General features: G+C 47.3%; 1 protein-coding gene across 1 annotated transcript; it reads left to right on the forward strand.

Annotated features, from left to right (window-relative positions):
* Positions 1–16397: 16397 nt before the first annotated feature.
* On the forward strand, positions 16398–23480 carry SPP2 (secreted phosphoprotein 2). The gene is made up of 6 exons (XM_009980088.2): positions 16398–16446; positions 16551–16675; positions 18035–18157; positions 20947–21057; positions 22679–22733; positions 23383–23480. The coding sequence occupies exons 1-6, from the start codon at positions 16398–16400 to the stop codon at positions 23478–23480; spliced, it is 561 nt and encodes a 186-aa protein (XP_009978390.2).
* Positions 23481–27139: the final 3659 nt, after the last annotated feature.

Consider the following 27139-nt stretch of genomic DNA (forward strand, 5'->3'; position numbering starts at 1 on the left):
GTAGTCCATACACTCTGCCATGACTTGCAGCTAGTCTGAGGGCTGTCAGGCAGGATATTTGGGTGCTTACCTGGGTGCCAAATGAGATGACTAGTTAGGTAGGTGGAGAGGGAGTTTCTGCTGAAGCAGAACACTCCCCAGGTGAGTGTTCCTTGACCTTCTGTGAATACAGCCGTCTGCTGCCTGGCTAGAAACCAAAGTGCACAAGAGCGTGTTCCGGTCCGTGTCTGCTGTGAAAACGTGTTGGTCCGAGATGGTGAAGACAAAACTAGACCCTTTTATGTGTGTTGGTGTTTGCTTCAGTACTGGGGTATGAAGCACTGATCCATGTGGGGGACCTTTCTACTTGGGGCATGTAGCTGACTGGGGTGCAGCTTACTGACTGAGGCGGCCAGCACGTGCGTGCATCTTTTACTGGAGCTGCTGCTCTGCTTGTCTTTGTAGCTGAAAATAGAATAGTTTTACAGGGAAAAGTGTGATGAGACCATATCAGAAAGGTTACTGCTCTTTTCTTGCTGCTTCACATGATCTGACTTTACTCTGTGCTGTGCATTACATGATCCCACGGGATACAGCACTATCAATAGCAGTGTTACTTATTTATATGTGGAAATATTTATGTTTTCCTGTTAAAAAGCTTATGAAGGACTCAGGCTTTCATCAGCTTCCGTGGCAGTTAGCTTGCATCTGCAATTATTGAGATACGTTTCCTTTCTAGAATTTACTTTTTTCTATGTCATTTGTATGCCTCAAATGTGAAAATTGTGCTTTTAGTTCATTCATTTTGTATATAAAACCTGCAGTGTACTTGCCAGCAGCTCTAGTGATCTGTTCTCTTGTAAAATGGTGACTGTAACTCTGAACCATGTTCTGAAAAGTCAAAACCCTGGAGCCTGTCCCTGCCCACTGCTGCAGCCCATCACCACCAGCCTATACCCCACACACGCTCCCTTCCCTCAGGTATGTGGCCCTGTGGGGTCTTCTCCAGGCTCCTCTCCCTCCCTGAGCCCAGGGGTACCGATGGAGCCCCAGCCCACCCAGGCTTTGGCAGCAGGGTGGCATTGCAGCTCCTTGGGGAGCACCCAGCCCTCTGCTCCCTCCAAACCCTGGCACCAGCCGGCTGCTGGCTGGGCATCGTGGGTGTCCTGGCAGTGGAGGCCAGTCCGGGGCGCAACGATGGTCTGGCCAAGGGGGGTAGTCTATGCCAACCCTTTCCTCCATGCCCTTGCACAACCACAGGGCTCCCTGCCACCCTCTCCCAACCCTGCCCTTGGGTGTCACACTCGGGGAACAGCCCGGGCTCAGCGCTGCCAAGGGGAGCTGTGCCGCTGGGGCCGGCGATGGGCTGTGTGTTCCTGGGGCTCGCCGGTTGGTACGCAATGAAGCAGGAGGAGAAGCTCCAGGTCATTCTACGAGGGTGAGGGCAGCGGGGTGGCAGTGGGGCTGGTGGGGAGGAAGAAGGAGCCTGGGCAGGGAGATACGATGCCTGCCCCAGCTGGGGAGGGCTCTACTCCCTGCCTGGATGAGGGGTGGTGTGGGCAGAGCGGAGGGAGATTTCAGGGGCATGTGGAGTATTCATGGCCAGCACCTTCCAACTGATCCTGTTGGCCCCTGCTCCCTCCTGGCCATGGGAATAGTTGGGGTGGGGTGGCCCTGGCAGGAGGGGATCCTGGGGTCCCTGCAGATCCAGTCTGTGACCTTTACTGTGTTTCTCTCTATCCTAGCCCTTCAAGACATGAAAGATGACACCAGCTGCTCCATCTCAAACCTGGCAGCTCAAACCTGTTCATCCTAAGAGCTGCAGAGAGAGTGTCTTCTTCTTGACTTAGACTAGCACTGCTCCAAGAACAGCTCTGGAAGACATGAAGGAGAAGTAGACCTTCTCTCCTGCACACTAGCTTTCTGTGCTGCTGGAGGTCTGCACAGAGCTGATCCTGGGCACAGCAGAGGATGCGCTGAAGACTGGGTGGCTCCTGGCCTCTACCTACCCAGGGGACAGCTCCAGCCCTCGGGCCCTGCCTGTCCCCTTCACCTGCTCCCAGCTCATCCATGCACTTGGCCTTCTGCAAATAAACACTCCTGCTTCTTCACCTCATCTGCGTGTCTTTTCTTTGTGGAAAAGAAACAGCACAAAACTTGGGCCCTGAAGGACACAGCCACTGGTCCTGCCTGTCTTTTGCCCCGTGTGTTGTGTGCAGAGATGGAGAGGAACAAGGAAAGTTCATGGCAGAAAGGTCCTGTGGTAGGGTTAGTCCCTGTTCTGAAAGTCTCATCACCTTACCAGACACAAGACATTTGGCCTGGGTCGCAACACTGCAGAGGAGAAAGCTGGCTCGTCAGAAGGGAGAGTCATCTTATGGACAGACCTGGGCAGGCTGGAAGAGTAGGCTGGCAAGAACAGTATGAACAAAACGAGACCAGAGGTGGAAGACCCTTCTAGTCTGTCTCAGACGTTACTGCAAAACAGCTGAAGATGCAGCTGCTGCTTCTTCCTCTACCAGTATTTAGGGTTTGCCGGCACTGGTGGTGCTCCGTTGTCCAAAGACTGTTCAGACCAAGCATGGAAAATGCTATATACACAGCGGAGAGTCCTGGATATCGCTTAAAAGAGCATCCCGTGGGAACAGGGATCTGGTCTCTCGCTGAGAACAGACTGATTTTGCTCTCATGACTTGGAGGCAGGAGTTGAGAGCTGTGAAGATGACAGCAGCCAGCTTGTGTTTGCAGCAGACCTGGGCTTGAAGGCTGAACCTACACCCGGAATCGCGCTTGGGGAAGTCAGAGCTCGAACGCCTGTTCTGAAAGGACTGTAAGTATTTCGGTCTTGCCAGGGTTTCTTAAGCATGTGGTCATTTTCCCCAAGAAAAGTACTAGTTTGGGTAGACCCTGTTGGAGGAAAGGGGGTTGCTTCCTCAGGAAAGTGCTTCCCAAAAAGTTCCCAGAGAGTTAGGTACACATGTCTCTTGGATCTTGCTGTGGTCCTTCCACTCCTCCTGGCCCATGCACTTCAGAGCGGGGTGAGGGAAGGAAGAAGGCAGCTGCAGAGACCGGCTCTCAGCATGGCCCATGCCAAGCACCTGCCAGCAGGGTCTGTCACCCACCTTGCAGCCAAGGTCTGAGCGGCAGCATCTCTGTCCAGCTGCGAGCCCCGAAGCAAAGGGGGCACACCGCCCCTGTCGCAGCGACAGAAATCCTGCCGAGGGAGAAGACTGCTTTGGTGTCAGTGAATTGTTTTTTCACCATTGAATACTTGATCATGGTGGCTGGCTCCTGGGGCACGGTCAGTTTAATACAGCAGCGAGAGCGGTGAATTCAGAAGCTTTTACCCACATGCTTACGTGAATCTTACCTATTAAATTTTTTTTTTTTTTTTAAATTCATGGCAGTACGTGTTTGCCTGGCTTTTGCTGCTGTGCCCCAAGAGGTGATGGATCTATCCTGCTTTTTACTTCCTTTACACATTAATCCAAGCTGGGGATGCATAAACGTAGTGTTGTGATATTCTGCATCCTGATCTCTCTCCAGGCCTGCGCCACCTCTTCTGCGCAGATGGAGATGGTTGCGGACAGATGGAGAGCTCGTCACAGCCTCTTCCTTGGTGGAAGCTGCTCTGGCCTAGAGCCAGCACGGAGCTGCGATGCATGGGCCATGCGCCTGGGAGAGCCCGTCTCTGTATGGCACCAGCTGATCTTGATGTGCCCCTGGCCTCAGGGAAGGATCGGAAGGTTTGGCTCCCAAAGCTCCCTGTGAATCTCGGAGAGAACGAGGTAGGCATTTTTGGCAGCTGTTACTGCTGGGTGTTAGCAGACCTTAAAACTGGGGCGTGTTCTTGAACAAGCACGGCTTAGACATCCTGAAAGGAGCTGAGTGCTGTTTGCTCGTCTCTGTTGCCATGCGAAGAGGGTTTGTGTGGCTTCAGGATGGTGCTAGACTGTTGTGGGTATGCGAGGGGGTACCATGTCTACACAAGTTGGCCTTTGGTCCTGTCACCCTGGGTCCCAGCAAAACCTCCTAGCTGTCCTCCATCCACGTGTGGATTCTGGTCAAGACTGGACTGTCCTGGAAGTCGAGGCAGCTGATTTTAAGCTTGTATGAGTACCTATAGGAGAAGCACAATGATGTTCTATCAGATACCCGTCAGGATATACCTGTCCTGCTGGGTCTCCCCTAACCTGACAGATGCTTTCCATGTTTTATGGTACAAATTGCTTTCCTGGGGAAATGTCCTACATCTGTCCCTAGGGATAGGGTCCCTGGAATGGGATGGAGAACCACAGGGATTGGAGGACGCATCATGGCCTGCTGCTGATATTCGAGGCTCCAGGGGAGCGGGCAATGCCTGAAGTTGTCCCCCTTGGTCCAGAGGGACACACGTGCACTCCTGGAGCCCAACGTAGGAATCTCGGCACGAAAGCAGTGCCTGGGTGTTGTAAATAAGCCGGTCCATATTTCCTCTCAAAGGAGGTGGCTTACATGTTTTTGCCCTGGCTGCCTCCTGCTTTTCCGTTATTAATTTGATGTCAAACATTGATGTGATACTGTCCCAAGGCAACTTTGTGTCAAGTTGTTTTGCTGCATCCCCGCTATAAGTGGGTAGTAACTCTTGCTTTATGCCATTCCTATTATATTTTTGTGTAGGATGTTAATGTATTTCCAATAACAACATTGTAAAACTGTCATCTAAGGAATATGTAAATCTAATAATCTCCCTCTTAATTTATGAGATGAGTTTTCTGCTATCAGGAAATCTTTCTTGTGAAAAGGAATATTAATGAGATCATATAAATGCTTTTTTTCTTTTTTTTTTTTTTTTTCTTTAAAGAAGTGTTTGCTTTGCTTAAAAGACGTAGATTTGCTCTTCCTGGTAAATAGCTGAAAAACATTGTGTTTTATCTGCCATGTGGGCTTGGTCTGGGAGATGCTAAAATGACATCCAGTTAAAAATATTGGCTTGGGCGAGGATAGATGAGTAGGTGAAAGCGTTTCGGCTTGCCTAGGCTGGCGGCTGGTACACGGGTATTGTCAAAAAAAGATTTATGTGATTTAGAAATTAATCGTGCACCCTAATTAAACCTTGATGGCAATAAATTTCCTTTCTCTGAAATCTTGGATTCGTAAAGACAGGATTGTTTCAGGAGGAGCAAAAAACACGGAATGAGGTTGTAACCGCGTGGCTGTATTGCCTGTGGCAGAGCTGCTGGAGGTGAAGGGCTTCTTGGTTTCTACACGAAACTCATTTACCCCTTTTTGGCTGGGCTGCACCCTTTGATAAAAGAAAGAGCTAATTTACAATGAATAATTTATTCCCAAGCTTCATTTTTTTGTTTTGGGACTGATATGGGTGTAGAATATGAGCTACGAAGCATTCGTGATGTTTGTGCAATGTTTTGTAGACGTGTGCTGATGGGGTCCTAGTGCTTATGCCGGAGTGCGACTGTAAAACTTTATCTCTGCAAATACTTGCTGATGGTCTTAGCTGGGGAACGCTGGATAGCTGAATCCCACAGGTGTTTTTATCAGGAGAAACTCAAATACACAAAATGTTCCTGCCTTGCTGGAGCGGTACTTGTATAGAATCAGTTGCTTTGGGAAACTTTTGCTCTAAGACCTGTGGCAGCACATTTCCCCTAAGGCTTTCCCCCTTGCAGTTTGTGAACCTTCACTTAAAAGCAAGAAAAAACCCCAAAGCTTGCTGCAAGCCCTTAGAATGGTCAGCAAGACATGAACTTTAAAATCCACAAATCTGAAGACAACAGTCTTTACCTGTTCTATAATATTCTACTATCTTTTGGCTTTCTGGGGTTTGATGCAGAAATACTTGAATGCTGAGAATCGCTGGTGTCGGTGATGACTTTGATGCTGTTCCAGGCACTGAACCCTCAAGAGGCCAAGAACTCCAACGCGACAAAACTGTTGAATCAGAGAGTACTTAACGCTGCAGAAAATGCTTCAGGAGCATCACTCGTGTCACCGTTGGGGTTGGCTTATCCCTGTTAATGTGTATCTTTGTGCTTTCTGCCAGCGCCATGTGATTGCACTTTGCCGGCGTGAATGCCCTTAGGATATTTGTTCTCGTGCTCAGTACATCAGGAAAAGTAATTGGTTTGTGGGGTTTTTTTTTCCTCTTGGAGCTGGCCGTTGCAATCAGGTTTGTCTGCTGAATGCAGCCACTCGGGGAAGAAAGGCAGTATCACACAGTTGGTGATGGATTGTGATGGATGCAGCTGTGGCAGGTTGACCTCAGCTGGCAGCTAAGCCCTCACCCTGCCTCCAGTGGGATGGGGGAGAGAATGGGAAGGGAAGAGGCAAGGAAAAAAGGAAACAAAAACTTCCAGGCTGAGATAAAGATAGTTTAATAAGTGAAGGGTAAAGAAGGGAAAAAAAAAAAAAAGGAAAGAAAGAAAAATAGTGATGCAAAAGCAGTCACTCATCACCAGCTTGGCCAGTCCTTGAGCAATGTCCACTTTGGAAAAACTGCCCCCAGTCTCTTGCCCACCCCCCACCTGCCTGCTGGGGGAACAGCATGAGAAATGGAGAAGTCCTTGATGCTGTGCAAGCCCCGCTCAGCAATAGCTGAAACATCCATGTGTTTGCAAGGCTCTTTTGGTCGCTGATCTGAAACACAGCGCTGTGCGGGCTGCTAGGAAGAATAACTGACTCCATCCCAGCCAGGCTCTGTACTGCAAGCTGTGATTTGGAACAGCAAGCTGCACGTTTAAATAAACTTGGCAAAATAATTATATACCTAGGAAGAGACTGCAAGTGATGAAACAGAGAATTCACTTGGGAATGGTTGCTCAGCTCTGCTGGAAGCCAAGTTGAAGAAGGGGGTGAATGATGCTTGAAGAGAAACTTTTGTGTGTTTATTGTGAAATCAAACCAAGGGTTTCCTCCGAGCGTAAGTGGAGGAAGAAGTGTTGCAGTAACTCGGTGAAGCAGGGAGGATCAGTTTGCTTTTGCAGACTGGATGCAAAAGCTGTGTTGCATGATCAGGAACCCACGTTTGATGCCTGTTCCCGTGGTGCTGTCGTGGGAGGTGGGGTTTAAGCTCTGCATGCATGCACGTACGAGAGGGGTTGATGAAAACAGTAGAACTACAAGAAGTTAAGATAGTGCCGCAAAGTCTCTGTCTCAGAAGAGACTGAGCAAAGAGCCTGCTGTCTGTGATCAACCAGAATCTACTCTGGGTTCCCAGGTAGGCCACTGGGTGCAGGTCTTGTCAGGAGTGGTCCCAGTTGCTGTGACCTGCTGCCTGGACTCCTGGTGAGCCTGATCTGTCCCCCCTTCCCTGCAGGTCATCAGGCTGTGTTGAGTTTGGATGGTTTTTGCATGCATGATGCTGACAGAATTAGGGCACGCTGATAGCGTAGAGGGCTGCGGCAGCTGCCCCATGGCTTTCCTGCTCAGACCTTTTCTACTGTGGTTCAATCCTGGAGCTCATTTGCTCTATAAAGCTACAGTGAGAGGCACGAGAGGTTCAGCAGCTCCTTCTCATACCATTCCTATGTGTGAGTGTAGGTAATCACTACTCTTGGTTTGGACTCTAGAATGTCTTGTCTTGCTTTCCTTTGCTGAACTTGCTAAGCAGCTGAGGTTCCTCCTGTAGTTGCAACTGAGAAGCACTGTCTTCCTAGTTGCAGGAAGGACCAACACCCACTGGGGCCACGTGGTCCAGGGAGTCTATCAAAAAGGAGGACTTGAGATGTGAGAAGCAGCTGGCCAAGGCTGTGGTCTGTCTGTGTCACACAGTGCTCTGTATCTTGTCACTTTTGAACAGGATCAGTGTACAGGATTAGTGGTCTGGCTGCCAACGAGGCTAGCAGCCAGGACACCTGCTCCTCGTTGTGGCTACCTATCTCAGTAACAGGTGGGCAGGAGGAAGCTGCAGTGCAGGTAGTTGATGGCAGCTGGGACTGGTGTGTGTTGGTGCCAACAGGGAAACCCTCAATGAACAAGACTTGCCAGAGCTGAGATGTACTGCTGGTGGAGAAAATGTAACGTAAAAATGACAAGTACATTTTAGACTGTTTTGGATTCACCTTTGCTGTAAGGAGAACATGGCCATCTGGGGAGTGTCTCCTGAGGAGTCTGGAGCTGAGGTTTGTCTGGGGGAGGAGAAGACATCCTATCTTTGGGCTTTGATTCTATTAGTTGTAAAATGTGAGCTTAGGTAGGCTGGCTTGAATAGTAAGATTGGGCTGATAATACCTCTTAGAGAAGTGTACTTGGAATCAGAGTTGATTCAGCTGTGTGGTCCTTAGCAATCCATAGGAAGAAGTGTCAACAGACATGCAAGACAAGTCCCTTTTAGGCTGTTTCGTTTAAGCAGTTGTCAGATGCCCAAGCACAGCCCTTAAAGGAATTCATAAAACTAATTGCTCCAAGTAGTTAAATGAGTCTTACTTCATAGAATCCTAGAATGGTTTGGGTTGGAAGGGACCTCAAAGATCATTTAGTTCCAACCCCCCTGCCATGGGCAGGGACACCCTCCACTACACCAGGTTGCCCAAAGCCTCATCCAACCTGGCCTTGAACACTTCCAGGGATGGGGCATCCGCAACATCTCTGGGCAACCTGTTTCAATGTTTCACCACCTTCAAAGTGAAAAATTTCTTCCTTCTATCTAATCAAAATCTGCCCTCTTTCAGTTTAAAGCCATTTGCCCCTTGTCCTATCACTACACCTTTGTAAAAAGTCCCTCTCCAGTGCCTCACCACCCTCAGCGTGAAGAATTTCTTCCTTAAATCTAGTCTAAATCTACCCTTAAAAAAAAGGTAGGTAGATCTAAATCTACCTACTTAAAAAAAATAATAAATACAACACTTAGATGTATCTTTTCAACAGAGAGGACACAGGTGCCCATGCAGTGTCTAATCTGGGAGAGCAAGGTCTGTGTTGTTCTCAATGCTGGGGGAAAAGGGGCGATTAGGACAAGGCTTGGTGGTGGGATCCAGAGTAGGTCAGATAGCACAGAAGGAGCTACCAAGTTGTTCCCAAGTTTTGTGTCCACTCCTGTGCTTGTGCTGAGTGGTTGTCTGGAGGTACGTGCACATGTGCATGGGAGGAGGAGGGCTGAGTACCTGATTTTTATGTTTGAGGGCTTCCCCTCAAGAGGTGGGTTTGCAGAGGGCCTCCATCACGTGCTGTGCACTCCACAAGGGACCGGCGTGCTGTGGTGCTCTGTCCTTGCACGTTTTCTCCAATCCTCCTTCTAGTGTTTGCACTTACTCTCTGTGGCGTCAGGTAAACAACTTCTGCAGTCAGTGTCTTTGCCTCTTTGTGTGATCCCAACTGAGCTATTTCTCGGAGTCCCTCTAAAGAGCAGAAGGACTGCCTGCGTCCCTGGGTTTGGTTTTGTTTTTTTTACAGAAACCGTGGCTATGCACCATCTTTGTTGGTGACGTGGACAGTGGGGTTGAGTTCACCCTCATCAAGTTTGCTGACCACACCAGGCTGTGTGGTGTGGTGGGCACGCTGGAGGGAAGGGTTGTCATCCAGAGGGACCTTGACAGGCTGTGAGAACCTCATGAAGTTCAACAAGGCCAAGTGCAAGGTCCTGCACATGGGTCAGAGCTATGCCAAGCACAAATACAGGCTGGACTTTTTACAAGGCCATGGAGTGACAGGACAAGGGGCAATGGATTTAAACTGAAAGAGGGGAGATTTAGATTAGATGTAAGGAAGAAGTCCTTCACTGTGGAGGTGGTGAGGCACTGGAACAGGTTGCCCAGAGAAGTTGTAGATGCCCCATCACTGGAAGTGTTCAAGGCCAGGTTGGATGAGGCTTTGGTCAACCTGGTGTAGTGGAAGGTGTCCCTGCCCATGGCAGGGGAGTTGGAACTAGATGATCTTTGAGATCCCTTCCAACCCTAACCATTCTTTGATTCTATATTCTGTTGAACCAGGATCAGTTCTTGGGTTTTTCTTTGCCTCATTATATTGAGCTCACCCCTGTACAGTCCAACCTCAGGCACCAGATCGGGCCTGAGTCCCAAAAGTCTTTGTGGTTTCATGTGTACCCCGAGAGTTTTGAATCCTTTGCTCAATGCCAGGCTGCTGCTGCGCAGGACATGAGACAAAACAGTGATTGGAATTGCTTGTTTGGCTGATTCTTGGTTTTGCAGCTCAGGACAAATGTAATTATCTAAAACATATGCGGATTTAAAGCTTGAGTTCACCCTAACGGCTTTTTATCTGATGTCTGAAACCTTGTATAACTGCTCAGGGACTCTGAAAACCAGAGATGAAAATTACAGCTTTGCTATTTAAGAATCCTTGAAGTTTGGACTTCCGATATTTCTGGTTATGGATCTTATTGCCTGCGGGAAACTACAAAAATTTACTATTTTTTTTTAATTGAGAGTAAGATTGTAACTTGAAGAAATAACTTTTTTTTTTCTAATTCACGCTAAAAATTCATGACTTGCCTTCCTCTGAACATGCACGTTCTCATGACTTGCAACAAATGGCAGCGTACAGCTCACAAGGGACAGGGGGTGACACTGGTGACTGCACTTGGCAGTCGATGGCTTCAGGTGTATTGCCTGGTTTTCCGTAGGATTTCAAGTTTTACCAGGGCTTGGTTTGGCCAGCAGTGTTTGCAAGTAACTTTCACTAAGAATGCAAAAGGATGTAGCAGCAGAACTACCTGAGAATGTACCCTAAGGATAGGGAGAAAACTTTGAAAATTATTAGTACGGTCAGCAAAACTTTTTTTTTTTTAAAAAAAAAGAAAAATTAGAGAGAGGTATAACTTTTTGGCTTTTCAGGTAACAATGTGGAAAATTAATAGTACGGTCAGCAAAACTTTAAAAAAAAAAAAAAGAAAAATTAAAGAGAGATATAATTCTTTGGCTTTTCAGGTAACAATCTTTGGGTCTGGAGGTAATGTTTGCCTTGCGTCAGCTCCAAAGTTGTGCCAGTGACCCCATGAGAGCTATTACTGCTGACCTGGCAGCCACAGGAAATATAAATATTTAAAGTTTCAAAGGCTCAGAGCAATGAAGTGAGCCCTCTGAGATTCTACTGCAGCCTGTGATGTTCCAGAACAGTAATCCAGTGTGTGGTGTTGAGGTTTTGTTTGCTGTAACGTGTGCTTTTCCGTTGCCTCACTCTCAAAGTCCACTTCCAGCAACAGCAGTAGAAACCCTGCAGGCTTAGGTTGTGTTCATCAGACCAGGAGGTATGTGCACCTCAGAAGTGCAGTGCAAAAGGTGTTGGGCACTGCCTCTGCGCCCTCCACTTGCTGAAATGTTTCCTTTAATCTTTGGAAAACTGCTGTCAAGATGTCAGTTCCAATGGGTTTCAGTCTTGACGTGGAACAGCTCAGTGAGTTCTCCTGGAGCATCAGCAACCCTTGCAGACTATGAAACTGCCACGGTATAAACTCCAGACTTAAAAAATGCAGCTGGTTTCATCCTTAATAGTGTAGGTGTGTGAAGCTGAGGTGTCACTATATTCACTTGTCTTCACTTTACTCTCCTTTTGACCACCAAATCTTCAAGTGCTTTGCAGCAGAAGGCTCTATGTGGGGTTGAGAAATGCAGCCAGCATGGCAGAGGGTACCATCTTAGTAGAGCAGTTAAAGAAATGGAAGAAGGAGGACTTATTCTCCATCCCAGGTGGTCAAGGGAACGTTCAGCAGCCCACAGGCAGTGTCTGCACTGGCTGTACCATCATCTAGTTTCTCAAGGGACATCCAGAGATGATATGAAAGGAACCAAAGCTGAGTCTCTGTTGGCCTTTATGAACTGTGGATCAAGTCTCAAAGCCTCTGTTAGTCTGAGCAAGATCTAGAAGCCTTTCTGCTACCTCTATCAGCTGATGTCAATGCAACAGTTAGTCCTCTGCATGTGTGAGGAAGAAGTTACTCATGGAGAAGGACTTTCAGGGAGCCTTTTGGTTTTGCCAATGCTATGCTGCAAGAACCAGGGGAAAAAAAAAAAAAAACAAACCACATTGTTTTACATTTAGTCAGGTGGCAGGGGGGTTGGAACTAAATGATCTTTGAGGTTCCTTCCAACTGTAAGCATTCTGTGATTCCTTTTCTCTGAAGGGACATCATTAACTTTCGTCTGGTAACTGAATGTCCAGGAGACAAGGGATCGGGAATAGCTCCTCAGTGCCTGGCATGATGTTTAGACTGTTTTCAGGGTACAGACATGTGATGATGCTGGACAGTTTACATTTTAAATGAAAATGCATCTTGTAATTATCAAAATTTCACTCACAAAAAAAATTATTGTTCTCCCACTTGTCTGGGAACAGAGCTGACTTGATTGCTGGGAGTGAAAGTGGTCTGAAAATAGTTATCTAACAGAAGCTCTCTAATTTCCTCTTTCCTTAAATAGTGCCTGTTTGCTGTGTAGATTAAATTGGATGCAACCCCCTCCCTCCACCCCAAGGTGCTAGGCATCTGCAGCTTGCTGGTAGTAGAGTCAAAGTTTAGTCCTTAAATTCCTTAAATTAAGAGAGTGTTTCTCCATCTCACTCCCTCTCAAGTTTCTAGAAGTTTTGAGAGGTTTAACTATAACATTGGTCCTTTCTAAAAAGATGTATATGTACGTGCCCATATGCTTTTTCTGTCTGCTCTGCAAGCTCGCTCTAAATTCTCAAACTTCTTCAATTTTGGTAATCGAGGAAAAAAAACGTTATCCTGAAACGTTATCCTTGTGAGCTCCATTGCTGCTGCTGCAATCAGAAGCCTTCAGAAAGCTGCAGACTAAATCCGTGGCTTCTCCCTAGTGCTGCGTAGTGTCTAGATTGTCTTCCTGTGCAAACCCGTGTAATTCCAGGGCTGAGGAAGGCAGCAGTAGGGCAGCAGGCAACATGTCAAACACACTTACCGTCTCATTTTTTGCACCTTCTCCTGTTTTTGGTTTGAGGCAAAGGCTTCACCTTTCATCACTTCTCCATGTGCCATAGTGCTGGTCACCAAGGTGGCTTGTAGCACCTACTAATTCGTGGTGGGGTCCTTACTAGCAAATGCCCGGAGCTGGTCTTTAGAGGAGGGGAGTGATGCTTTGCTCTTACAAGAGCGTGTTGTTCTCGGTCTATGTGGCCATGCCTGTTGTTTCCTTAGCACAGATGAAACAACAATGTTCTGTTTTGAATGTGCCAATAACTTGTAAGAGTATCTTGGGTTTGGGAATTTTATCCTGAAAGGCCTTCTGCAAAGTATTGAATTTCAGATTGAATTCCAATCGCTCTTCACAAATTTAGTGGTGTTTCCTAACCTGATGAATCAGTTAGTCTCCAGTCCAAAGCATGTGCTGAAAACCTCAGTCCTCCTCAGAAACCCAGAACTTGGGATGCTTCGAGTCTGAAAATGTAGAATTGGTTCCACTGCTTGAATCTACTGAAAGCAGAGGTTGCCTACAAATGCTTTTTTCAACCCCCTGCCCCAAAGAGAAATAAAGGGTCCTTCTCTTGTTGGTTGCACTTGGCCGGTTAGCACTGGGCAGGTGGGACCTGTGGAGATGCATTACCTGTGAGTGGGACAATGCTACTCCCTGCTCAGACTTGCCTTTCCCCCTGCCAGCATGTGCCTGAACCTGTTCTCTCCATGGACTCTTCCTTCTCCCTATTCCCATCCTGCCCACCCTGTTTCTACCTCTTCCTGAGCTCCTGTCTCTGAGTTGAGCACCCTCAACCCAAACACGCCTCTGACACAGGCAGTGGATGAAACCAATTTTGCTGTAACGTGAATCTCCGAGAATGTACAATATATCTGCGGAGAGATATGAGAAATATTTACCAAGCTCATTACAGACTTAATGAGCCAGGATTGAGAGAGGTGGAATAGCAAACATCTCCGTTCCCTGGATGCTGCAACGCAATGCCAGAGCTCTGCAGAGGAACTTGCATTTCGTTAAACAGTTGTATTTTCAAGCCCCACTCAGCATTACTAGAATCCTGCTGGCAGATTTTCCTAGTAGCTGCTCTAAGAGGAAAATCTTTAAACCCTGTTCAATAATTAAAATTACTGCTGGACTGGCCACAATGCTCTGGCTCGGCAGTTAGGGAGCGGTTTTACATGTTCAGGTTCTGGTGGAATATTAACCGGTCCCTCCATGCAAGAGGCAGATGGTTCCTCTTCCAGGGATGAAGTTGAAAGATAAATGTTATCCAAAATACTGCAGCAAGTTGGTCCTGGAAAACAATAAGGACCTTGGGACTCCCAATGCCAAGTTCTTTCCATACAAGTGGTTTGAGCGGTCTCATTTCGTGTGTTTTGTTACCGCGGCAGCAACATGATTGATCGCAGAGAAACCATCGCAGAAGCAGGTCAAACAGTCTATCAGAAGGTTTCCTCCTTGATCTGAGGGAGCGTGGTCTTGGCTATGGTCGTAGTGGAGAGCTGGAAAAGTTGGGCGTAGTGCAACAGTCTGTTCTTGAGAATCTCCAGCTGGGTTTAAATCCTCCACATTGTGGTGCTCTGGCGTGGCTGCAGTGGAGAAAAATATTGGTGGCCTCTCCCTGGCACAGATAGCAGTTAAGGAGAACTGGGAAGCAGGAAGGGTAGTCTCTGCTAGAGATGAGTGTGTCCAAGAGCCAGGAGAGCATGTCTTCAGCTGCAGTGGACAAACAGAATGGATGTACAGAAGAAGCTCTGGCTTTCTGACCGGGCAAAGTTTCAATCGGCGTTTTTGATCAGGTTCCCAATGCTGAAATCCAAGTTGGCTTGCAAAAAATGCCCACCCCTTTTCGGAACACGCACCCGCATCCACCTCTCTCGAAGCAGTGCTGGGGTGGGATGGCAGACACGTGGCGTGGCACTAGCCAGTAACGTGGCCCCAGCGAGGTCCCTGTTCGGTGCTGTGTCTGTGTGTCTTCCCCAGGCATGGCTTATTCCCAGCACAGTCTCCATGCTCGCGTGCGGCTCTGCCAGCTGGCACACACACTCTTTTCTGGCATGTACCATGGCTCAACGGGTTCCTTTTCTAGGATCTCACAGCAACAACGGGGAATGGATCCAGTGGCCATGAAGACTCACACCCGGGCAGTTGTTCCCATAGCGTCGTAGAAGTGCATCACCTTTGTGGGTCTTTGCCCTGAAGTACTTGCAGGATGAGTGAAACCTGACTCCACCTGTCACCCAAGGAGTCAGATCCCCCACAGTGTGCAACCTGGTGGTAGGCTGCCGTTCTGCAATCTGGCAACCAGAAGCAACCTGATCCTCTTTCTTCTTAAATCTGAGCCCTGGTACTTTGTGTGGTCCCATGTCTTTCCTTGAGCGCTTGTCATTTGGGAAGTTCTTCAAGTGACCCTATGACGCATAATTTGAGTGCAACTGTGATTTGAAGGTTAATCGAGGAATTTCATGCATGGGATCCTCAAAAGGAACACGCTTAGACATGTCTCTGCCTTGTGAACAGTCAGCAATGGGCAAGCTTGTCAGAAGGCAGCAGTTTCTCCCCCAACTCCCAAGGGCAGCATTTAAGCACGTAAAACCCAGATGCATCTCTGAATCTTGCTAGAAGTGTTTCAGTGGCTCTGTTGTGGGGTACTTGTGGTAGAGCGATAAGATACGTTGCCTGTGTCTGGAAACCAAGAGTAGCACGTGGCTCCAGTTAGCGAAGTGCTGAGGTGTCGTGTCTTGCTCGTCCCTGTAATCCCTCGTGGTGTTTTCAGAACTGAAGTCAAGCCATCATTTTTCAAAAAGCCTGTTAATTTCTGTGCTGAAACTGAAGCCTGAGCATCAGGGGGATCTGACGGGGGAAACCAAATGTCCACAGCCTTGATTAGCTGGGCTCAGGCTTGGCAGGAGTCAAAGCAAGGTGGGAGCTCTTCTGGCACGTGCCGAATAGCAGAGGTCCCAGGAGCTTGCAAGGCCTGGGGTGTCCCAAGAGTCTGCTGTGTGGCTTGTATCTGAGAGGCTTCTGCTGAATGCTTTGGCCTGCAGGGTGGTGGTGTCAGATAGGTCCAAGAGGGCGGACTCCCATTCTGTGCTGGGGCATTTTCCCCTCCTCAGGGAATGCAAGCTTGTAAGTGCTTCCAGTTGCTGCCGAGACATGAAGGTGCTGGGTCTGGTACTAAGGGAAGAGTTGACTCACCAGCTTTAAATGGATAACTAATGGCTAAAAGTGAACAAAGTAACTGGATTCTGCTTTTGGCTGTGGAGATATCAGGAATTTGGTGCTTCCTTTTAGTCACAGTCCTGGGAAAAAGGCACTGCAGCCCATCTCTTATCAGAGAACTACTGCTAAATGGAGAAAAGCCAACAGCAAATATTTACTGTCGGATCAATTCTGTTTAAAGTGCAACGTTTGTAGCAGAGCTTGGACACAGGAAGGTCAGGTGTAGGATCAAGGCTGCATTTATATAAAGACAGAGAATATGCGCTAGAAATCCTTGCTTACAAAGGGAAAAGACCAGAGGATTTGGAAAGGCACACTATGAGGATCTTAATTTTTGTCCTGGCACTGGGCGTTTTCTCGTGTTTAGGTAAGTTGCTGAGAATGGAGCCACGTCCTCTGTCTTACGGTAACGTGGGGAAGAGAAGTACAAGACCACAACGAGCTTCTAATGGAACTGTGCTTCCGTCTCAGGGTTTCCAGTGTACGACTATGAACTCCCTGTCACAGAAGAGGCTCTCAATGCTTCCATTGCAAGGATCAATTCTCAGTTGTGGGGGACAAACCTCTATGGTGTCGTCAGGAGCCACGTCACAAGAGTAAGTGCGCAGACAGTGGAGATCCTTTACCTGAAATATGCTTTGCTGTAATGGAAAACTCTTTTTCACCCAACCCTGGAAACTCAGATTTAGTTGGAGTTTTCTGATGCAGCTTGGAAGAGGGCAGACTTGGGGCATTATCCGAAGTTACAGCTTTAGGAACCTGAATATTCTTTTGTATGTTGGTTTGCAATGATGAATACTTTAGGAGTTCAAATTTTCCACCTCTGGAATAGAAATCTCTGAGGGATGTCTTGTAAGAAAACCAGTGTTTTTAAATACCTTCAGCTAACTGCTTTGCTTTGGGCATAAAGTCCCCTGGTTCATCTGAAGGTCTCATCTGAATGTCCACACCGTTAATTAAATGCCACCACAAACACATTCGGGACTCTCTTTCCAACCTGTATTTTTGTCACCTGTCTCTACACACCAATTCTGTTTTAAATCTGCTTGTGTCTAAATGCAGGCAGGAAACCCATATCTGTTTTAATCTGTGTTGCTAAGATCTTATATTTGATATCCAGAGTTAAGCAATTAAAACTTCCTAATTTAAACTTAGTGTGTCCATGTTCCTAAACATCCTTATAACCATTGTTATACATGGCATGTATCAAGTCTTCTGCAAGAATGAATAACAAGATGATTTCTGGATTGATCTAGTTGGGGGGGGGGAAGTAGTACTTGAAAGCAATGTGGATTTGTTGTTTGTTGGATTGGAGTTTTTTGGGGGGATTTTTTTGGGGTTTACCATCTTGATCTAAAATATTGATTAGACTGTGAGGAGGAGAAAAGCAAATCCTAACAAAAGGAACCAAACTCTCTAAAGCTTGCAGTGTTGCGTGCATGCTGCCCATTGAAGCACCTGAGTTAAGGGGCGACTCTATAAACTGCAGTAATTTAATTGCTTGCAGTCATGTGATGTATTTTCCAAGTCACATATTTGCAATGGGCTTCCCAGCAGTCTAGATATCCAAAGCAGAGCTGTTAGCACCCTGGCTCCCACAAAAGAGGGGGTAGCATGCAGGGGTAACACTATGCTTATCTACCTTTGACAGCTATAGTCCCCCCAACCGACTCTGAGAAGTAGAGTTCCCACGGTAGTCCCAAAGATCCCACAATGGCAGTGGGGTTTCAAGTGAAACCCCCATAGAAAGCTCTTCTATGTTGCTGTCACTAAGTCTGCCTAAGAGAGTAACTCCTCAGCCTTTCTCACGCACAGTCATCTGCTCTAAATTGGGCACTGACCCATAACGCCCTCGTGTCTTGCTTCTGCTTGACAAAGCAGCAAGGTTGCCATGTAGTGGCTGTAGAAGAATGACAGGCACTAATTATACGTTGTATTGACCTTCCTTTCACCAGGTTGACATGTGGAACAGCGATGCTTATAGACTAGAGCTACAGTTCAGCATTCGTGAAACTGTGTGCACGAAAGCTTCAGGGAGAGACCCGTTCACCTGCGACTTCAAAATAGGGCCTTTCGTGGTAAGTGCCTCTGGTGTGACTGTGAACCCCCCGTGCCGTGCAGGGTGCTCTCAAGATGTGTTGGAACACTGCTGGCTGGAACGCTGAAGGATGAAGAATGATTGGTGCTTCTGAAAACAAAACCAAACCCCAACAAGTACAGCCTATGGCATGGAGTGGGTGTTAGATGGGAAGGGTCAGTGGGAATACAGGAACTGTTGTAATCCAAAAAGGAGATAAATGTCTTGGGGTAGGGTGTAGTGCAAGTGTCTGTGTACTTTGGGACCGAATCATAGAATGGTTTAGGTTGGAAGGGACCTCACAGATCATCTAGTTCCAACCCCCCTGCCATGGGCAGGGACACCCTCCACTACACCAGGTTGCTCAAAGCCTCATCCAACCTGGCCTTGAACACTTCCAGGGATGGGGCATCCACAGCTTCTCTGGACAACCTGTTCCAGTGCCTCACCACCTTCAGAGTGAAGAATTTCTTCCTTCTATCTAAATCTCCCCTCTTTCAGTTTAAAGCCATTGTCCCTTGTCCTATCAGTACACACCCTTGTAAAAAGTCCCTCTCCAGCTTTCTGGTAGGCCCCTTCAGGTACTGGAAGGCTGCTAGAAGGTGTCCCTAGAGCCTCAGGCTGAACAGCCCCAACTCTCTCTGTCTGTCTCCATAGCAGAGGTGTTTCAGCCCTCGAATCATCTTCGTGGCCTCCTCTGGACCCACTCCATGTCCTTCTTGTGTTTGGGACCCCAGAGCTGAAGGCAGTACTGCAGGTGGGGTCTCATGAGAGTAGAGGGGCAGAATCCCCTCCCTCGCCCTGCTGGCCACGCTGCTTTGGATGCAGCCCAGGACACGGTTGGCTTTCTGGGCTGCCAGCACACATTGCCGCCTCATGTTGAGCTTCTTATCAACCATCACCCCCAAGTCCTTCTCCTCAGGAGTGGAAGGAAGGAAGGTGTGCCTGCTTTTCTAAGAGTGTGGAAAAACTGACGTTTGACCTGCTTTTGTCTATCATGCATCTAGTCACCACATAAAGGCTTATCTTCCTTCGTAGTGCAGATTTCCACTCTATGCTGACAGTGCTAATCTTCAGATTTTCAACACTCTTTTCAGCCTGAAATAAACACGGATCGGGCTTTTGATACAGCTCTTGCTGTGCTCTGGTTCTTAGCTGACCGGCTTTGATGTAAATACATCATCTTTGAATCTGGACTTCTCTGTGCACCGTTATTTTTGCCAGAGCGTGGCTCCCATCGCAAGCTGCTGAGTGGTGGTCTCCTAAGTGTTTGCACGAGTCTTACAAAGCGTATGGAGCAGCTCTTGAGCCCCTGTGTGCAATGACGATGCCGTGCTGTGTTCCAGACTTTCACAGAGATTATCTCCGCTTCATTGTGCGGCTCTGGCTCCGAGCTGGGCTCTTCTCACCTCTTTTTCCTCTGTGAATGCTGACAAACTTCTCTGTCCTTCCCGGGCACAGACTTTAGGGAAGAGGAGGGATTCTGGGAAGACACCGAACAGATGGCCTAAAGGCTTTCCTCATGGCTCATGAGTCATGCTACTACCTCAGGAGGTAGTTTAGCTCATGAAGAGAGGGGTAAACATCTTTTGAGTATCACTGCTCTTGAGCTAAGCAGCTTGTGTGTGATGGGACAACATGGAATCGATGGTTGTTGCTAGACACAGGAGTTGGCTGCTGCAAAGTTATCGCTGTATCCTAAACAGACACCATCCCTCCTCTTGTCTTCTTAGGGTGGTACGGTGTTAAAAATAGTGTGAGGATCTCTGTTTTGCACACTTGGGTGACAGGTTTTGCTGGAGCTTCTGTCAAATCATAGAGACAACTTCTTTAAAGGTTGTTTAAGTTCTAGAGCTGGAGCTGCCATCAGCATAGCCCTGCACGGCTCTTCTGGTTTTGATTGGTGATGCTGGAACCAGGGAAAGGATTTGGGGATTTTCTTCTACCTCAAGGCTTCGTATGGCTAACAGCGGTTGTGGAGCACTAACTTGTGTCATATTGTCATCGAAAATCCAGACAGAAACTCTCCAAGACAATTTGTAGCATTAGAAATCAGATATTGCTTCATTGCAGTACCGGGTGCCTGGAGGATATCTCCACCGACGTGCACACCCGGCCCGGGATGGAAACTTAGTTAAATACTGTAATCATTCATATTTGTAACATTTCCCCCAAATTTTTAGCGTGTTTACATATTCATTGTTATTTTCTCTTGCTTTACGTGTAAATTACTTCACATGCTCAGTTTATTGTTCTTTTTGAGTAGGTGATATAATTTGGGTAGGTGGTCAATGAGTTGGTGGTCCTGATCCTCCCCATGGCCGGAATTACCTTTCCTTGGCAGTTCCAGGCTGTTCTTTCAGCTTTGCTGACCACACTCGGTATTTATCACTCAGAGAAACTTTTTGTATCAAACAAGTCACGTTGTGTAGTACAAACCACGTTGCCAGATGGTCTGCTATTCACTTTTCTATGCTGGGTAGATCATTAACTTGTCCTAAAGGATGGGGCTTTGTAGATGTTGTAACAGGAAACACAATCTTAAAGCTTCCATTACGTCAGCAATCCTCAATCACAGTCTTGGTTTTAGGCAACGCAATGCTGCCAGAATATATTCATCTGACCGCAGTCTGCTCCAGTAATTGATTAGGTGTATAATTTTCTTTCAGTTTCTTCCTTTTGGAATTTGTTTTTTAAATTCCCGTGCAGGTTCCCACTCCCAACGAAACTCCCACGAGAGGGTCTGAATTGTAGCTTTGCTCTGCGAGATTTGCCCTATTTCTGTTACAGCCAACCACTTTCTGCAGAAGCGTTGTGGAGGTCTCTGGGGAATTGGTCTCGAACGTTATCGTGCAGTGCCATCGTGGCACATCCAGCTCCGAATCGATGAGCAGCGAGGAGGTAAGGAAGGGGAAAAGTGATTTTTGCTGCCTGAGGGAGCGAAAATTTTGCTCATCCTCTTTTAAGACGAAGTCAGGTGTGTGTGTGTGAACTGTTGCAGTTGGAGGTTTTGATCAGAAAACTGGATGTGGTTTGAAATCCAGCTGCCTCCTGTAATGCTTCACTTCCCATCAGCTCAGAGGTTTCACCTTGCCTGATGGATGCCTGGGGAGAGTGGGAATCTCTGCAGCGGTCTGGCACATCCACCGACTCCAACACTCTTTCTTCATTGACGTACAGAGTATGTGCCTGGAGAAGAGTGATTGGCACATCTTGGACAGAAACAAGTACCGATGACTCTGGCTCTGTTTCCAAACCCAGCTCTCAGCTGGGCATGTCGTCACAGTATAGCTGAAGAACGTTTGCTCTGCTGAGATTTGTGGTCCCTTTTTGAGCTTTTCTTTGATTGTTAAGGTGTGACTAAATACTGACCCAACCTGTGAATTCCTGCCAGCTGTTTTCAAACGTTTCCATGAACTGACACTTGAACCCGAGTGCCTGCGCTTACGACACAGATCTACCCTGGGTGTTGTGCTTGAAGATTATATTCAGGGATCAAAGTTAGTTTCACAAGCAGAGTGCCAGAGGATATGGACAGCCTTTATTATTGGAAGGTGCCAGTGACTAAATGAATAGTCAAGCAAATAGGATTCTGTGTCACCTTCTCTTGGTTTGAATTGCCAAATTAGCTTGTAATTATTTTTTTTGTGTGTGGTTCAGAATCTCTATTCAGAGCTAGCTAGTGGATGCACCACAGGAATTCTTGATTTGCAGAGCAGAAAGACTGCATGTGAAGTACTGCAATGTGTGAGGTAGTCTTGGATGTTCAGACTGTCCTCCGTGGGTTAAACATAACTCTTGTTTAATAGGGCACTCAGTATAAACACTTGCTTTTACAAGCAGAGATCTTCCTGCAAGTCGTCTTTAACCATCACTTAAAATTCAGTGCTGCTGCCAATATTCCTGCTGAGAAATATGTTTCCTGCAATGTTAATAAGGAAAAAACGCCAAAGGGAATTACTGCACATGGAAAGGAAAGTATTTCTTTCTGCAGAGGGCTGCAGCAAGTGCACCACAGCTCTTTCTCTAGAGCTGTAACTCAGAAAAGGGTTCGCTGTGGGCGGTGGTGGAGGAGCTCTGTAGTGCTGGTGGCATTTGGACAGGAGAAGGAATTGTGATTGACTGAGGCTGGGATTCTATTACTGGGATAGACACCAACAAAAGACAAGTATAGAGAGCTTTTGAAAGAGTAATTTGGGATAAATGAGTCAAAGAGGTCACCTTTGTGGCTGCAGCAGACTAACCCTGCTCTCCAGGCTCTGCACTCCTGGTTGTATCTGCACTACAGGAAGGTTAGGTAAGGTGTTAAGTACAAAAAATGTTGACCTGAGAGCCTACCTGCAACTGCAGACTTCCTTACCAACATCGCTGCTTTGCAATACTACAGCAGTAATCTTCTTTTCAGAGAAATTAATCATGAAGTTTGGAATTACTTCAATAATCACGTAGTACTTGAGGAAACAAAGGAGGGGCTGACTTCTGAAAGATGAGATTTTTTTAAAGAAATATCTTTAATTTGCAGATGATGCATGTGCCGATAATGAGCCCCAACAGGCGAGGCAGCGGTCGCGGAGAGGGTAAGCCACTTCTGCCATGCTGGGCTGTCCTGGCACATGTTGATTTGCCTTTTGAATCGTTTCTTTGGGCCATCTGAAGGTCGTCTGTCTGAGGGATAAGAAAATATGGAAGACCAGCAGTTTGCTTGGCTCACGGCCGGCTGGTTTTTCCTGCGCAGAGGAGCATTTTGTTGAGGAAGCTGAGGCCATTAGGTTACGAAGTAGGACAGTGCTGAGGATTATGATGGGTGATAGAACAAGAGGAAATGGGTATAAGCTTAGTCAGGGGAGATTCAGGTTGGATGTTAGAAAGTATTTCTTCTCTGAAAGGGTTGTCAGCCACTGGAATAGGCTGCCCAGGGAGGTGGTTGAGTCCCCATCCCTGGATGTGTTTAAGAATAGGGTGGATGAACTACTTAGGGATATGGTTTAATGGGAGATTAGGGACAGTTGGACTGGATGATCTCTAAGGTCTTTTCCAACCTAGAAATCTATGAAATCTATGAAATTATCCTCTGTGTAAGCATTTTCTGGATTGCCAGATTTGTGCTCTCGTAACCAGCACTTGTGTGCATCCTTGAGGTTGCCGTCATGTCGTGCAGAACGCTGAATGAACACATGTTTGAAAGCACGTAACGCTCATGTCTGTCTCCCTGCTCTTTTTTTAAAGATATATTTGCTCCTGAAGCCTTCCCTTCAAGGGGAAGAGGCAGCAGCCGTGGAGACTGGCATAAACCCAGCTATTTCAGCTCTGACAAGATTGAGTAATGTGGTTTGGGTGAGTACAATTCAGAGTGCAGCTTTTATGCACCCTAGGTCTGCTGGTTTTGGGGCAGAGTGGGGAAAGTGGCCTCTTTGGGAATGTGCTTCTTGACTGTGAGCGTGTTAAAAGCCATTTTTCTCCAGGTATTTGTAGGACTTGCTTATGGGGAAATTCAGTGACAGAGTGCAAACAGGGCTATCAGCACCCTAGACAAATGTTGATGGGGTGGCAATCTCTGGTCCCTGTGGGAGGGCTCCCAGAACAAGGGTCTGACTAGTCGTCAAGGCAGCAGAAGACATTTTTGATTTTCCTCTTGTTGCTTCGCTCCTGGGAAGACATCCCAACTACAGAGCTCACGACTTTCACTCGCTCTTGAGTAGTCCATCCCCTATGCTCATGCAAACACCAGTGTCCTGGTGTGCAGGTAGTGTGAACAGCGTGCAAGCAAATCGGTCTGCTGGCCTGAATTTAGCACTGGGCTCAAGCCTTGAGCTACAGTTCTGCCTATTTGCCTCCATCTCTCTTGGCTAGCAGAGACGTGTTTCTGTTTAATGTTTCATGGATACTTTGGATCTTACTCAAACTGATTGCCTTTAGCCAGGAGCGAATCACTTGGCTGTGGGATTTGGAACGTGCCCTGGCTGCGTGTTGGCAAAGACACAGATGAGTTGTTGGGTACTCCATTCCACCCCAGTCCTTCACCTGCCACCTTTGCGCTGGTGCTCTCCCCACGCTCAAGACTTGTTGTGTGTCTAGTTATACTGCAAACTGTTGGAGGAACGGCCATGTCTTTGTGCCGAATCTAATGCAACAGGGCCCCGAGGCCACACAGTTCAGCAAAATAAAAAACAAATTTGGTATTAAGGCATCTGGGAGAACCGTATCCTGGGCTGCCTCCAATGCACCGTGGCCAGTAGGTCGAGGGAGGTGATTCTGCCCCTCTACTCTGCTCTCGTGAGACCCCACGTGGAATACCGCATTCAGCTCTGGTGTCCCCAACACAAGAAGGACATGGAGCTGCTTGAGCGGGTCCGGAGGAGGGCCATGAAGATGATCCAAGGGCTGGAGCACCTCTGCTATGGAGACAGACTGAGAGAGTTGGGGCTGTTCAGCCTGCAGAAGAGAAGGCTCTGGGGACACCTTCTTAGCAGCCTTCCAGTACCTGAAGGAGGTCTACAAGAAAGCTGGAGAGGGACTTTTTACAAGGGCATGTAGTGATAGGACAAGGGGCAATGGCTTTGAACTGAAAGAGAGGAGATTTAGATTAGATATAAAGGAGAAATTCTTCACTCTGAGGGTGGCGAAGCACTGGAACAGGTTGCCCGGAGAAGTTGTAGATGCCCCATCCCTGGAAGTGTTCAAGGCCAGGTTGGATGAGGCTTTGGGCAACCTGGTGTAGTGGAGGGTGTCCCTGCCCACGGCAGGGGAGTTGGAACTAGATGATCTTTGAGGTCCCTTCCAATCCAAGCCATTCTATGATTCTATGAAGATGCAGCTTACCCAGGGCAAGTGTTTGTTGCATAGAAGCTGTGAAGGAGATGTTTGGAGCCCAATTAATGGGAATGATAGTGAAAGGCACTCAAAATTCATTGGAACTGGCAGGGCCTATCCTACAGACGCCACCTTTGCTGACCTAATCCTTAGGCTCCGTATGGGAGCAGCTCTAATTGCTGCTGATATTTTACCTGCCGTCTTGTGGAATTAATCTACAGGGAAGTGTTTTTGAAAGAGTTGCAGCAACGCAGAACAGAGATCATTCTTTGGCACGCTAAACATTTTCAAGTAGTTGGGAAAGGAAGAGGAAATTACTTAGCCCTGTGTCTTTGTGATGAAAAAGGTTTTGCGCACTCACTTGGGTACATATCATTAGCAGGACTCTGTCTCTGTAGAGAGTGCCAGAACTGAACGCTCCATGCGTGTGGAGCTCAGTTCAGGCCTGCTGCACTGGAAACAAGACAGTTTTAGATGTAATTTAGCACCGATGACTCACCAAAAACTAACACATGTTACTCATAAGCATATCCGTGGCAAACCTATACATGCTGAAGGAGACATATCCCCTACTCTCCTAAAACTAGACACGAAAGGAAAACCCAGTCATTCTGCTAGGTCAGGTCTGTCTTTGTAAAAATTATTTAATTAAATCCATATGCTATTTTAGTTTATCCATGAGCCAGTAAAGGTGATATGCTGTCTTAATCACTGCCTTTTCTCTTGTAGGAATCTCTAACTTTTCTAAATGTCTTTGAACTTCCTTGAGCATGTTGCAATGATATTATGGTGTGCACTCTGTGTCCTTCTGGGTACCTTTAATCCAAGGAGATGACACGGAAAGACAAACTTCCCGAGTAGCAGCATAAGGTTGACCTTCTGTTCCAGAGAGGAGAGGGACAATCTTTGTAGACGCCTGACCATTGTTGGCTTCTGAGAACCATACCATCTCAATCTGGCTGGGTGAATTTGGGTTGAACTTTCTTCAACCAATCTTCCAGAGAAGTTGTGGGGAAGGTCTGTGGGCAGACATCCTTTTCTTTGCATTTGGAAGATGCCAGTTGTCTTAATTCTTTGGCTCTCAAGACGCACTATCCCCCTTAAGCAGTAATTGCAAATGTTTTGTGTTCCTGGATCTGATGTCTAATGAGTCTCTAAACCAGAAGCAAGCTGTAAAGTCGTCTTGAGAATATGAAACAAACGGGGAGAAACTTATGGGTTTTGAAATACTGTGCAGTTTGAGTTTTAATACTTTCTGCTTGCTCTTGAAGATAGGTTACTAGTGTCACTCGTGGAGCTGTGTTTCATAGCAGTGTCCTAGGTTTTGGGCATCATCAGGAGATTAAGGGACATTTTCAAAACCCCTGAAAACTCCTTGTTTCTCTTGTTTTTATTGATTTGACTTATTATTAGGTGCAAAATCTGGAGAGAAGTCTTACTACTTTGTGCAAAGCGTTTAACACGGTCCCGCACGACATCCTTGTCTCTAAATTAGAAGACATGGATTTGATGGACAAACCACTCGGTGGATAAGGAATTGACTGGATGGTTGCACTCAAAGAGTTGCAGTCAATGGCTCAATGTCTAAGTGGAGACCAGTGAGGAGTGGTGTTCCTCAGGGGTCGATACTGGGACCAGTGCTCTTTAACATCTTTGTCAGCGAAATGGACAGTGGGATCGATTGTGCCCTCAGCAAGTCTGCTGACCACACCAAGCTGTGTGGTGTGGTTGATACGCTGGGGAAAGGGATGCCATCCAGAGGGATCTCGACAGGCTGGAGAGGTGGGCCTGCGTGAACCTCACGAAGTACAACAAGGCCAAGTGCAAGGTCCTGCACATGGGTCGGAACAATCCCAAGCACAAGTACAGGCTGGGTGGAGAATGGATTGAGAGCAGCACAGAGGAGAAGTACTTGGGGATGTTGGTTGATGGGAAGCTCAAACAGAGCCAGCAACGAGTCCAGAGCAGGGCCATGAAGATGATAAGAGGGCTGGAGCACCTCTGCTATGAAGACAGGCTGAGAGAGTTGGGGTTGTTCAGCCTGGAGAAGAGAAGGCTCCAGGAAGACCTTACAGCACCCTTCCAGTACCTGAAGGGCATCTACGAGAAAGCTGGAGAGGGACTTTTTACAAGGGTGTGTAGTGATAGGACAAGGGCCAATGGCTTTAAACTG

Source organism: Tauraco erythrolophus, chromosome 8 (assembly GCF_009769465.1).
Source record: "Tauraco erythrolophus isolate bTauEry1 chromosome 8, bTauEry1.pri, whole genome shotgun sequence".
In the NCBI taxonomy this organism is placed as follows: Eukaryota; Metazoa; Chordata; class Aves; order Musophagiformes; family Musophagidae; genus Tauraco; species Tauraco erythrolophus.

Coding starts and splice junctions, on each gene's coding strand:
- SPP2 (XM_009980088.2), top strand. CDS start 16,398: ATGAGGATCTTAATTTTTGTCCTGGCACTGGGCGTTTTCTCGTGTTTA. Junction 16,447..16,550: donor GGGCGTTTTCTCGTGTTTAG/GTAAGTTGCTGA, acceptor CTTCCGTCTCAG/GGTTTCCAGTGTACGACTAT. Junction 16,676..18,034: donor TCAGGAGCCACGTCACAAGA/GTAAGTGCGCAG, acceptor TCCTTTCACCAG/GTTGACATGTGGAACAGCGA.